The following is a 12119-nucleotide window of genomic DNA, read 5'->3' on the forward strand; positions in this document are numbered from 1 at the left end:
TTGCAATAAAGACTCAATAAATCTTAATAATACTACTTTTTTCCAGGCACCTGGGTGGCTCAGTCATTAAGCATCTGTCATCGCCTCAGGTCTTGATCCCGGGGTCCTGGGATCAAGCCCTGCATTAGGCTCCCTGCTCAGAAGGAAGCCTGCTTCTCCCTCTCCCACTTCCCTCTCTCACTGTGTGTCTCTCTCTGTCAAATAAATAAATAAAATCTTTAAAAAAAATAAGTAAACAAAAAATAATACAACTTTTTTCTTCTCTGTAGCTCTTTTTCCATATACCTTTACATGGTTGCTACTTTCTCATCATTCAGTTATCTCAGCTTGAACCTACTTGCTCAGACATCCCAGTTAAAGTAGCAAAACTCCACTGGCTTTCTGTCATTTGTCCCATTATTCTGTTTTATTTAGTCATAGCCTTCATCTCTATTTGAAATTACTGGATTATTCTGCTGATCCCCTCTCCCCCATCCCTGAGGGCAGGGATTTGCTGACTTGTCCTTCTTATATCTCAGCTTCTAAAGAGTGGCAGATACTTTGTAGGTGCTCAAGAAATTTTTCTGCCAACTCATTGTCCTGAAATCATTCCAAGCCCTCCACTCTGATCAGGCAGCATTTGGTGGCAAAGTGCCAGTGAGGCCTAAGGCACAGAGGACAGAATCCAGCTCTTTGTAGATCAGTCTTTTGGCTCCTGTAGATCAAGAGGCTGCTTGTTTTTGTGCTAATTGGGACACAGCTACATCCATTTTCAAATTTATTGTCTGGCTATAACCACAGAGTTGAGTAGTTGCGACAAAGATCCTAAGCCTCACAAAGTCTGAACTATTTTTTCTCTGGCCCTTCAGGAAAAAATTTTCTGATCCCTGATTTAGATGCGTAGAAAAAAAAAATGAGAAGGAAACACCAAAAATAAAAGAAGGTTACTTTGGATAGTGGGATTATAGCTCATTTTAGTGTTTATGTTTATATTTTGTATTTTGTTATAGACCCACTTAATTTGGAAATGAAATAGCCTTCCTTATAAGTACTAATTTTGAAGTATTTAGAAGCACATTCAATAATGAAATTTTTATGTGTTTTTTTCCTTAGTGCTGCTTTTGACACAAAAACCGGGTTACGTGTGGCAGTGAAGAAGCTCTCCAGACCATTTCAGTCCATTATTCATGCCAAAAGGACCTACAGAGAACTGCGGTTACTTAAACATATGAAACATGAAAATGTAAGTTACTCACGCAAGGAGTAAATGCTGTTCTTGAATGGACTGGAAAAAATTGTGTTTTAATTACTACAGATGGGCATACATGAGAATGCATCAGACTTTGGACCATCCTCCTGGTACCAGAGTGTTTGTGGTCGCTGTGTTACACCTGGTAGCCCCACAAAGCCTTGGGAGTCAATGGGTACATCTTCCTAGAGTTCAAGTGTTACTTGGACAGTTTCAGAGGGAAAGCATTAACTGACTTTTTTTTTTTTTTTAAATAAAAAGATATTTAAGAGAAAATATTACAAACAAATTTTGTATTCTTTACCGAGTTTACTTAAGGCTATAGTGTCCGAATATGGGAGGCCGAGGCTATTTGTATTATGGGTTATTTCAGTGGGAAGTTTGAGGCAGCATGCCTTACGTTCACTGAATGTCTTATAAAAGGTGACTATTAATTTATGGATAATTTAATATTATAATTTTCCTTTTTAATCTTTTTCAGGACAGCTTTTCCAGATTCAGGTATTTTAATAAATGTGACAAACACACTGTTTAAGTTAAACATAACTTTTTCTTTCCTGTCAATTTGGAAATTTGAGAGCAATGCTGACCTGCAAAGGAGTGCTTCAAAATCCTAATACAGTAAATGGTTGCGACTGGACTATTAGCTAAAAATGGAAAATAATTAATGGAGGATACTTATTTTCCTAAATTTTAAAATCAAGTTAAAGGGAATGTATGTGATTGCCATATGAAAGGAACTGTAAAATTTGTAGCATTGTGGAAACAATGGCCATAGAGATTTGACTGTATTGATCGTTACTGTGTAGAAAAAAATTCAAAATGTATAAATTTATTATTTGGCTGTTCAGACCTTTTTTGTTTTAATAATTGGACTTTAAAATTTTTTTTTAAATTACAGATCTGTGATACTTTATTAATATATACTTGTTTCACAGAATACAAATTTTTTCTAAATTGGGAGCATTGAGACTTGAATTTGGAGTTGGATTACCAATGCTCTTACAGTCACAGCTATAGCTTATTTATTTTCATGGTTTATTTTAATTGCATACTATTGAGCAAATTCTGTTTTCCCCAGGTAGCCTCTATTCCTAGGTATAAATTTTGTGAGCATCCATGTGCAAAGCTGTGTTTTTAAAAAGTTCAGTGCAGTGCTGCAGCCTTCCTAATCAGTGACATGTTTACAAGAAGTTGAGATATATGGAAAAAGCTACCAGGAGATGCTTTATTCCAAGGTCTGCATATAATCAAGGTAGCCTGGCAGCCTAACTGATGCATTTACATTTAATTTTTAACACAGTTGAGTGTGTATGCTGTTTTTCATTACACATTAATAAATATGACAAAGACATTATCATATCTTTTTAAATAAAGAAAACTTTGAAAATAGAACACAAACGAAACATTTATGGAACCCCAAAGCACTTTGAGGAGGCCCTGGGATCCCACTGATGTTGCCAGTGCTCATTTATGAGCATCTGGTTTAGATTACCAGCACTACACCTCATTGTTCTGCTTCTCTTCGTAGACCATTTAAGCCAGTGTTTAGGGCAAAGATTATTTTGGGTTAACTGAATCCATGCCTTAGTTTTTCTAGTAATCATAAGAAATAAGCTTATTTAGTTTATTATGCTAATTGTCTGTAATGAGATACTTCAAAATGTGTCTTAGACAGTATTAGACTGGTTACATTTGTAGAAATGAAGAGGCCACAATGATGGGATACGATTGTTCTAATTTAGGAAGTTCTACAAGAATCCTGATGGGATGCCTGGGGGTGCATAGTCCGTTGAGTGTCTGATTTTCAGTTTCCGTTCAGGTTGTTATCTTGGGGTCATGGGCCCCAGCCCTGTGTTGGGGTTGGTGCTCTGCTTAGGACTGTCTCTTTCTCTGGTCTTCCCTATTGCATTCTCTCTTTCTCTCTCTCTCTAAAATGAATGGATAAATTTTAAAAAGGAGAGGGAGGGCTGATAGTATAGGAACACAGGATTTTAATTTATGTATGTTGTTTCATAAGCAGTTTGCTTAATAGCAGCTGGGCTTTTCATGTTAACATGTTTAGATTTTAGCAGTATCAATGGAGAGGGTCATCTGTACTTAAATATTGGTGATTTGGTTTTGAACAAAAAAAGGCATATGGCTGAATGTTTTTTAGTTCTCTATTCTGTTAGGGGCTAACAGACTTTGACTCAATATAGGAAAATTCCTAAATGTCAGCCTATTCCACAAACACTTGTTAGAAGCTCAAATTGTAAAAGTAGTTTTATGCAGGGAAGAGCCAAAACCTCCAAATAAATTTGAGGATTTTTTTTTTTTATTTTTTTAAAGATTTTATTTATTTATTTGACAGAGAGAAATCACAAGTAGGCAGAGAGGCAGGCAGAGAGAGAGGAGGAAGCAGGCTCCCCGCTGAGCAGAAAGCCCGATGTGGGGCTCGAACCCAGGACCTGGGATCATGACCTGAGCCGAAGGCAGCGGCTTAACCCACTGAGCCACCCAGGCGCCCCAAAATTTGAGGATTTTAAGAGGAGTTCCTCTTAAATAATTGAGGATTTAAGAGGAGTTCCTCTCCTCATCTTCCTCTTTCTCTTCCTCTTTCTTTTTTAAAAAATGACTCTTTTGGGGGTGCCCAGGTCGTTCCAGTCTGTTAAGCATTTGTCTTCAGCTGAGGTCATGATTCCAGGGTCCTGGGATCGAGCCCCACATCAGGCTCCATGCTCAGCGGGGAGCCTGCTTCTCCCTCTCCCTCTCCCGACTTGTGCACATGTGCTCTCTCTCTCTCTTTCTCTCAAATAAATAAAATTGTAAAACAAAACAAACCAAAAACCAAAAACCAAAAACCAAAAAAAACCGTTTTGGGTCGTACCTGGTTGGCCCAGTCAGTAGATCATGGGACTCTTGATCTCAGGGTTGTAAGTTTGAGCCCCGCGTTGGGTGTAGAGATTACTTAAAAATAAAATCTTTTAAATGAATGAATGAGTGAATGAATGAATGACTCTTTTGGGCCCCTGTACAATTTTTAACCAGCCACTAGGCCTCCAGAAACAGCAGCAGCTTAAGACTCTTGACAATACTAAGTATTGGTAACAAATATAATTTCTAGATGCCAAGTGCACAGGTGATCTTTTACACAGAAATGCCTGACTCAGAATCAGTGGTTCATCTTATTTCTTTTATTAGTGATAACGAATGACAGATACATGCTTACCATATGGGTAGTAGGAGCTAGAGCTATGTCCTCTGTGCCTGTAAGAGTTACTCTCTGAACAGAGTCAGCTGGTGCTTTCCTGATTGGACTTGTGACCTTGATCTCATTAACACCTGCTCTAAGGAAAAATGAAAGGGAAGCATCCTGCCAGTTGCATCTTTTTGGTTTCTGAATAGGTACTACAAAGACTGCCTGGTGTTAAGGACCTGGAAATCTGTGCGTTTTGAGATTTAAAAATCCAAGGAATCCTTTAATAAATTTTATTTGGGAGCCTTAGATGTAACACTGCCATGATAGGCCAAGTCATTGTCTTGGTGCACTTGTGTTAAATACATTAGATATTGTCTTCGGTGACTGAGTTAAGGTGGGTTTTTTTCTTGAGTATGTGTGTTAACAAATGTGTGTTAACTTTTGTCTGTCAGCTTTTGGACCATTGTAGGACAGTCATCAGAGACATTTGCTGATTATTTCTATTATAAATGTCTTTTCTGAATAATTGATTCCTGGGTTACTTTTGGGTGTCTGAAAACATATAATGGCAAAAGGAATAAAGAAATAGGCTAAAATTAACTTGATTTAAAAGGAAATTTCCATTTAAAAAATAGAAATGAATAGTTTATGGAATATTCCTAAAAGTTCCCAGAACTGTTCTACTGCTGGGAAACTTATTAATGGAGAAGGGATATTAGTAAAAGCCCACAAAAAATTAAAAATACTTTGATGTAATATGAGTAGTTTTAATCTCATAAAACGGGTCCTTTTTAGGAAATTAAATTTGATAGGCTGTTTACTAACGTGCTTGCTCTATTATGTTTTCCAAATTAGTCTATTGTGCTTCTGACAGTCATGCTCCTTAGTCATTTGAATAATTTAGCTTAGTTTTGTGTACTGGAACTAGCTTAGTTTTGTACTGGAAGTAGCTGCTTCAAATTATTTCTGTGATTTGTATTTGTAATTCTTTATAAAACTTAAGGACTGTGATCACCACTTACTTGGTAATCAACAGAGGGTCAGGCCTTTGGACTAGGCACCTTGAGTTACATTGTTGACTTAATCTTCCCCACAATGCAGTAAAAATGAGCACCCCCCTCTCTTCCGTATGAGGAAGTGAAGCTCGGAGAAGATACCCGTTTTTCATTTATTTAACAAATACTAATTAAAGTACTGTGTGCCAGGCACTATTCCAAGAGCTGGGATTATTGGATTGAAGAAGACATAAATTCATGCATGGATCCAGGAAATCACAACTGACTGTGGAGTTCCAACTTAAAGCTGTTGGATTCCAAAATGCTTGTGTTTTCAAATTGAAGTTGGAGCTGTTATTTGAAATGATTGGACTTATTTTTAAGTTTTACTTTATTTTGTCTTTGAGGTACCTCTTGCATGAAAAATCCTATGTAAACTGATTTCTGGTGATTTACTTTAATCTGAGGATTTTCACAATCACCACTAACTAATGTAAAACAATGAGAATTGTTTTAAACTTTTCCTATTGCACTGGGGAGATGAGGCATCTCACATAACAAGAATCAATGTTTAGAAAATATTGGAACAGTTGAATAAAATTGGCTTCTAGATCTCAGTTACCTAAAGTACAAGTGAGGATGGGGAGAGTAATCAGAAGATCAGAGGTCTTAAGCTAGCAGTCTATCAAACTCAGGGAGAACGATTATGGTTTAGATGGGGAAGGTAAAAGAAAATGATTTGACTTAAATTTAAAGCACCATTCAGAGCCGTCATAAGGTCAGGGATACACTGTTGGTGAGAATGTATGCTGATCCTTAAATATATTGGTGTCCTTTGATGCTATAATTCTATTTCTTGAAACTTATTTTCTGGAAGGATATACAAGATGTACAAAAATATATATTACATACACATATACATACACATATGCAAATATGTGTACATACACACTTGCAGTGGTCCTTACATGTCCAAAGATAGGAAATTGGTTAAATTATGATATATACAAATGGTAGAACATGAAAACTATTTGAAGATATAATCATTATATAGTAAGTGACAAGGCAGGATATAAACTTATGCAGCGTATAACCCCAACTTTAATTTACATACATCAGAAACATCAAAGGAAATATCTCAAAATGTCAATGATAGTTATAATAGGTAGAGCAATTATAAGTAATTTTGATTTTCTTGTATACAGTTGTCTGGGTAATGATCGTACAGATAACTGTACCTTTCCTTTGGAATAAGATGTAAAGTCTTGAAAAACTATTCTCCTTGACTTCCAAGGCTTTTTTGGGGGCTTGTTTCCCTTTTGGGTCAGGCTGTATAATTGAAATTGCTTTTAAAAGTCTGATAGTTAGATGAGTGGAGTAACATTCTAATTAAGAGTGTTCTTTTTTATGGTAATGTTTGCAGCATAGGTATATTTTACTTTCAGGACTGTTCGTTTAACTTGCTAGGTTAGAGCAGCATGCTAATGTGGCCCATTTGTGGGTCTGTTCTTGAAGGCCATTTAGCTTTTGTTTGTTTTGTTTCCAGATATTCTTAATTCTGGTTTTAGGAGTGACTGGGGGTGGTTTGGGAATGGTGGTAGTCTATACAGATTAGTAAGTGTAAGTCCATGATCAGAAAAACTGCTCAAAAACCATGGATTACTGAGTATTAAGTCGTTTTTGCTTCATCCTTGTTGTACAAAGATGGCCTTTTCTTTTCTTTTTTTTTTTTTTTTAAAGATTTTATTTATTTATTTGACAGAGAGAAATCACAAGTAGGCAGAGAGGCAGGCAGAGAGAGAGGAGGAAGCAGGCTCCCTGCTGAGCAGAAAGCCCGATGTGGGGCTCGAACCCAGGACCTGGGATCATGACCTGAGCCGGAGGCAGCGGCTTAACCCACTGAGCCACCCAGGCGCCCCAAGATGGCCTTTTCTTTTTGTCATTTTTAAATAGTCTGATCTAAATACTTGACGATGACTAAGAAAAGTGTCTGAGTATTAAGAATATTATAAGAATAACACCAAGAATATACTAAGAGAATATTTTGGGACTCAAAAAATGTCAGTCTTGGGATGCCTGGGTGGCTCAGTTGGTTAAGCAGCTGCCTTCGGCTCAGGTCATGATCCCGGCGTCCTGGGATCCCAGTCCCGCATTGGGCTCCTTTCTTGTCAGGGAGCCTGCTTCTCCCTCTGCCTCTGCCTGCCATTCTGTCTGCCTGTGCTCGCTCTCTCTCCCTCTCTCTCTCTGACAAATATAAATAAAATCTAAAAAAAAAAAATGTCAGTCTTGAAGACTACATATGGAAATTTTCATGGAATAATAATATGTTTAAAAAAGAAAAATGAGGGGCACCTGGGTGGCTCAGTGTGTTAAAGCCTCTGCCTTCGGCTCAGGTCATGATCCCAGGGTCTGGGGATAGAGCCCCGCATCGGGCTCTCTGCTCCGTGGGGAGCCTGCCTCCTCCTCTCTCTCTGCCTGCCTCTCCACCTGCTTGTAATCTCTGCCTGTCAAGTAAATAAATAAAATCTTAAAAAAAAAAAAAAAGAAAAATGACACTATAGTAATAGCAGTTGAAGTGTGACTTTTTTCCTGCTTGTTCAACATTAGACTGTCAGTGTGTGTATAAGTCAAGAGCCCTAAAGCTTTTTGTTTCCCGATAAACTACTGGCTACATGTGAGCAAATTCTAAAGAAATGATGTTTTTAATGGTAAAATATGTTATTCTGGGAGGCGATAATAAGGCTAATAAGGCTAATAAGAAAAGATCAAAAGCATAATTTGGTTAAAAAAAATAAGTTGCAGTTAAGTGTATGATGATGTGATGTCATTGAACTAAAGTAGTGGGATTTGAAATCAGTTCCTATTAAAATGGTTAAGACCTAATGGTATTATGGTTCTATATTTATTTACTGCTTGATTTTTCTATTTTCTTATAGGTGATCGGTCTGCTGGATGTTTTTACACCTGCAAGGTCTCTGGAGGAATTCAATGATGTGTGAGTGAATCTTCTGCCTTTGCCTTCCTCAGCTGGATGATAACGATTAGCAGACCACTTCTCTTCCTGCACCATTTAGCGATATACAGACTTCAAAAGATTCTTTATTCCTACCATCCAACTCCCCTAGGGGAAGGGGATGGATATAGAAATGTGTATCATGTATGGTCTAAATCCTCGTGGGAGGGTCAGCGCCCAACTGCTACGTTGTCAAGGCTCAGCTGTCTATTAGTATTTTCATCATTCCAGGCACGTTGTGAGGATATAGTGGTGAGTCCTTGCAGGACTTTCATGGAAAGGAGCATAGGGAGTTTTATGATTTTTGTTCTCAAATTGCCTGTCCCAGTTTTCAAGGAATACCTTTATACTTTACGTCATTGCATTCACATCAAGCAATGTAACCAGGCCCTGGTTCCATATAAATTCTTCTCTCCCTTTTGTCCCACTTGCATGTGGAAATGGTACTAGACCTGCCTGCTTGCTTGAAGTATTAGATTTCTGTCCTGAGACAGGCGGTGGGCCTCATGTATTGAGAAAGCTGCTGCCCAGTGCTTGTTTTCCCAGTGCTAGCCTGAGGTTATCAGGAATCAGTAGTGGAGGTTTGGGAAAATGAAACAGGAGAGAAGGCTGCTGTGAGAATATTTGTTTAGTAGGTCACCATTGTGGGCAACTGGGCTGAAAACTACCAGGATCTTCTAGGGAGCGATTGGAATACACCTCAGATGGGGAGCATTTATCTCCTGGCCCCTGGCCTGTTGGCAAGGGTTTGCTCCAGGGGGGCATTAATGCCCTCACATGCCCAGATTGCACATGCGTGAGTATGAGATTGATTCCGGCAGGTGTTCTTGTGCACATAGGAGCTATCTACTGGAGCTTCCCCAGTAGCTGAATTAGCCCACCTCCCTCCCATTCCCAATTCACAGATATACTCCACCATAGAGAAAAGGAACACCTTAAATTCAGAGTTATACATTTTGTCCTCTTGTAATTTTTGGCATTCTTACCTGGAAGGAGATGACTGTTGTGAAAATCAACACAGAACTGCAGATCATGGCTGCTTCTTTCTTAACCTCGACTCCCCAGTGCTGAACTTAACCACTTTCTCCCCACCCTTATCCTGTGTTCAGTTTCTCCCACCTTTATTTATCCTAGGCTGAGTGCAAGCACCATTTGCTCCTTTCCCAAAGAATAAGCAGGGGGCTATGTTTGAGCTTGTGTGTTCTATCTAATGAAAGGGTCAAAGAAAAAAATGAAAAATATAGAACATGAATTGTAAAAGGAGCAGGAAAAGTAGTGAATTTTTCCCCACCATGTGAGCTTAGTTGAAAGATGATATAGCTAAGAATAGAAGATGAAAGTGAAGAATGTGGTCCAGGTGTGAGAATTTCCACCCACATTTACCTTTATCCTGCTAATGGAAGTTTAAGAAACAAGCAAAGGGCGGGCACCTGGCTGGCTCAGTTGGTTAAGTGTGTGCCTTGGGCTCAGGTTGTGATCCCAAGGGTGCTGGAATTGAGCCCCGTGTTCAGGCTCCCTGCTCAGCTGGGAGGGCTTCTCCTTTTGCCCCTCACCTCTGCTCATGCTCGCTCTTATTCTCTCAAATAAATAAAGTCTTAACAAAAGAAAAAAAGAAACAAACAAAGGGAAAAATAGGCAATAACTAAAAACCTGCAGCCCTGCTTGGCACTGGAATGTGGAGGCTTCCAAAGAATATTGGATGCTACCCAGGCAAGGGCACGTGTGTTTCAAATTGTTGAGCCATGCTGTAAGCTATACTTGGAAAAGAATATTGCAGAATGTTGTGGGTTTTTTTTTTTCCTTTAAAATTCATTTTTATTTTTTTAAAGACAGTATTTTTAGAGCATCTTTAACTTTTTTTTAAAAGAGATTTTATTTATTTATTTGACAGAGAGAGAGAGAGAGATAGCTAAAGCAGGAACACAAGCAGGGGGAGTGGGAGAGGGAGAAGCAGACTTCCCGAGGAGCAGGGAGCCCGATGCGGGGCTCGATCCCAGGACCCTGGGATTGTGACCTGAGCCGAAGGCAGACGCTTAACCATCTGAGCCACCCAGGCTCCCCTAGAGCATCTTTAACTTTATAACAAAATTTAGAGGGAGGTATAGAGATTTCCCAATTATGCCCCTGCTGCACATGTGCATAACTTCTCCCATTGTCAACATCACTCACCAGAATGGTACCCTTTTTCTTTTTTTTCTTACCAAGAAGGAACTTATAGTGACACATCATGCTCACCCAAAGTCCATAGCTTACCTTAGGCTTCACTTGTGGTGCTGTAAATCTATGGATTTGGACAAGCACATAGTGATATATTAACATTTAATATTATACAGTGTATCTTCACTGCCCTAAGAATGGTGGATTTTGATATGCTGCCTAGCTGTGGAAGAAATGCTGAAATAATGTGTTTGTGAATTACTCTGGAAAGCATTTGAATCAAGTCTGAACTATACCCTAAAATTTTAGGCATCATGAAGATGGGTTTATTATTTAACACATGGTTTGGTGCTTTCCTGACCTGGGAAAATGCTGTATTTTGGCTTAATAAGGCATTATGGAACTGCATTATGAACCTGGTTTTTTTTTCCATGTGAAAAGATCTTATTTAAGGCTGGTGTCTATTTGAAAGGTGAAGTTTTATCCACTGTTATGCCTTTGGCTCCTTTATCTGTTTGAAGGCCACTGACTACAAGGATACCCACTGAACTGAAGTTGCATTTATTTTTTCATTCATTCAATAAATACTGTTGAGTAGGAATCTGTTCTCTCTACTTGACTATCACTGGGTTCTGGCCATTTGTTTATTTATTTCCAGCTTTATCGAGCTATAATTAACATAAAATATTGTATAAGTTGAGATCTGATTACTTATAAATAAGAACTGAGTTCATCTCTTGGGAGCAAATCTCAGTACCACTTGTTGAATGCTTGCTGAGTGGAGTGTTAGAAAAAGTCTCCAAATAATGGGAAACACTTTCCCCTTGATGAAATCAAAATCTTACTAGGAGAAGGGAGTAGACTCGAGAACATTTTGTAACCGAGTTACTTGGCTGTATGACCTGGACAAGTCACTTTGCTTCTCTGGGCCCCAGTGGTTTTCTAATTAAACCTAGTAGGCAAATAATGAAAATTGGGGTGGTGGACTTCTGAAGTGTTTTGTTCTGTTTTTTAAGATTTTATTTATTTCTTTTAGAGAGAGAGATACAGAGCACGCGAGCAGGGGAAGGGGCAGAGGGAGAGAGAATCTCAAACAGATTCTGCACCAAGTGCAGAGCCTGGAGCCTGATGGGGGCTCAGTCCTACTGCCCCAAGATCATTACCTGAGCCAAAATCAAGAGTGCAATGCTCAACCCACCAAGCCACCCAGGCACCCCTGAAGTGTTTTTAATACTAGAGAATCTCTGGAAATAGAATGGAAACCCAAGGTTACCTTAGGAAAATATTTCATTGTTTATTTTTCTCTGATGTTTGTATCACTGAAAAAAATTCGTGCTTGTCTAGGACAGTGGTAATTTCAGTGTTTTCCAAAATCATTTCAGAATTTGCTTAAGAGGCCAAACGTCTTCACCTATAATTGCAAGGTTTGCAAATTTAAATACCTTTAGGGTCAGACAAATAACATAAATGAGTCAGACAAATAATATAAATGGAAGTGGTAGGATCTTTGGTAAAATAGAGTACTTGTACTTCCTAAAAGCACTC

At 38.6% G+C, this 12119-nt stretch overlaps 1 protein-coding gene across 3 annotated transcripts in view; it reads left to right on the forward strand.

The window, feature by feature from the left end:
* Positions 1-12119, forward strand: part of MAPK14 (mitogen-activated protein kinase 14) — a 77033-nt gene that overhangs the window by 24375 nt on the left and 40539 nt on the right. For all 3 annotated transcript variants that reach the window (XM_047732213.1, XM_047732212.1, XM_047732214.1), the window contains 2 exons: positions 1093-1222; positions 8341-8399. In XM_047732213.1, the coding sequence (XP_047588169.1) occupies positions 1093-1222; positions 8341-8399 (189 nt within the window). The remainder of the gene's footprint in view (positions 1-1092; positions 1223-8340; positions 8400-12119) is intronic.

The sequence above is a fragment of the Lutra lutra genome, chromosome 6 (genome assembly GCF_902655055.1).
Source record: "Lutra lutra chromosome 6, mLutLut1.2, whole genome shotgun sequence".
NCBI lineage: Eukaryota > Metazoa > Chordata > Mammalia > Carnivora > Mustelidae > Lutra > Lutra lutra.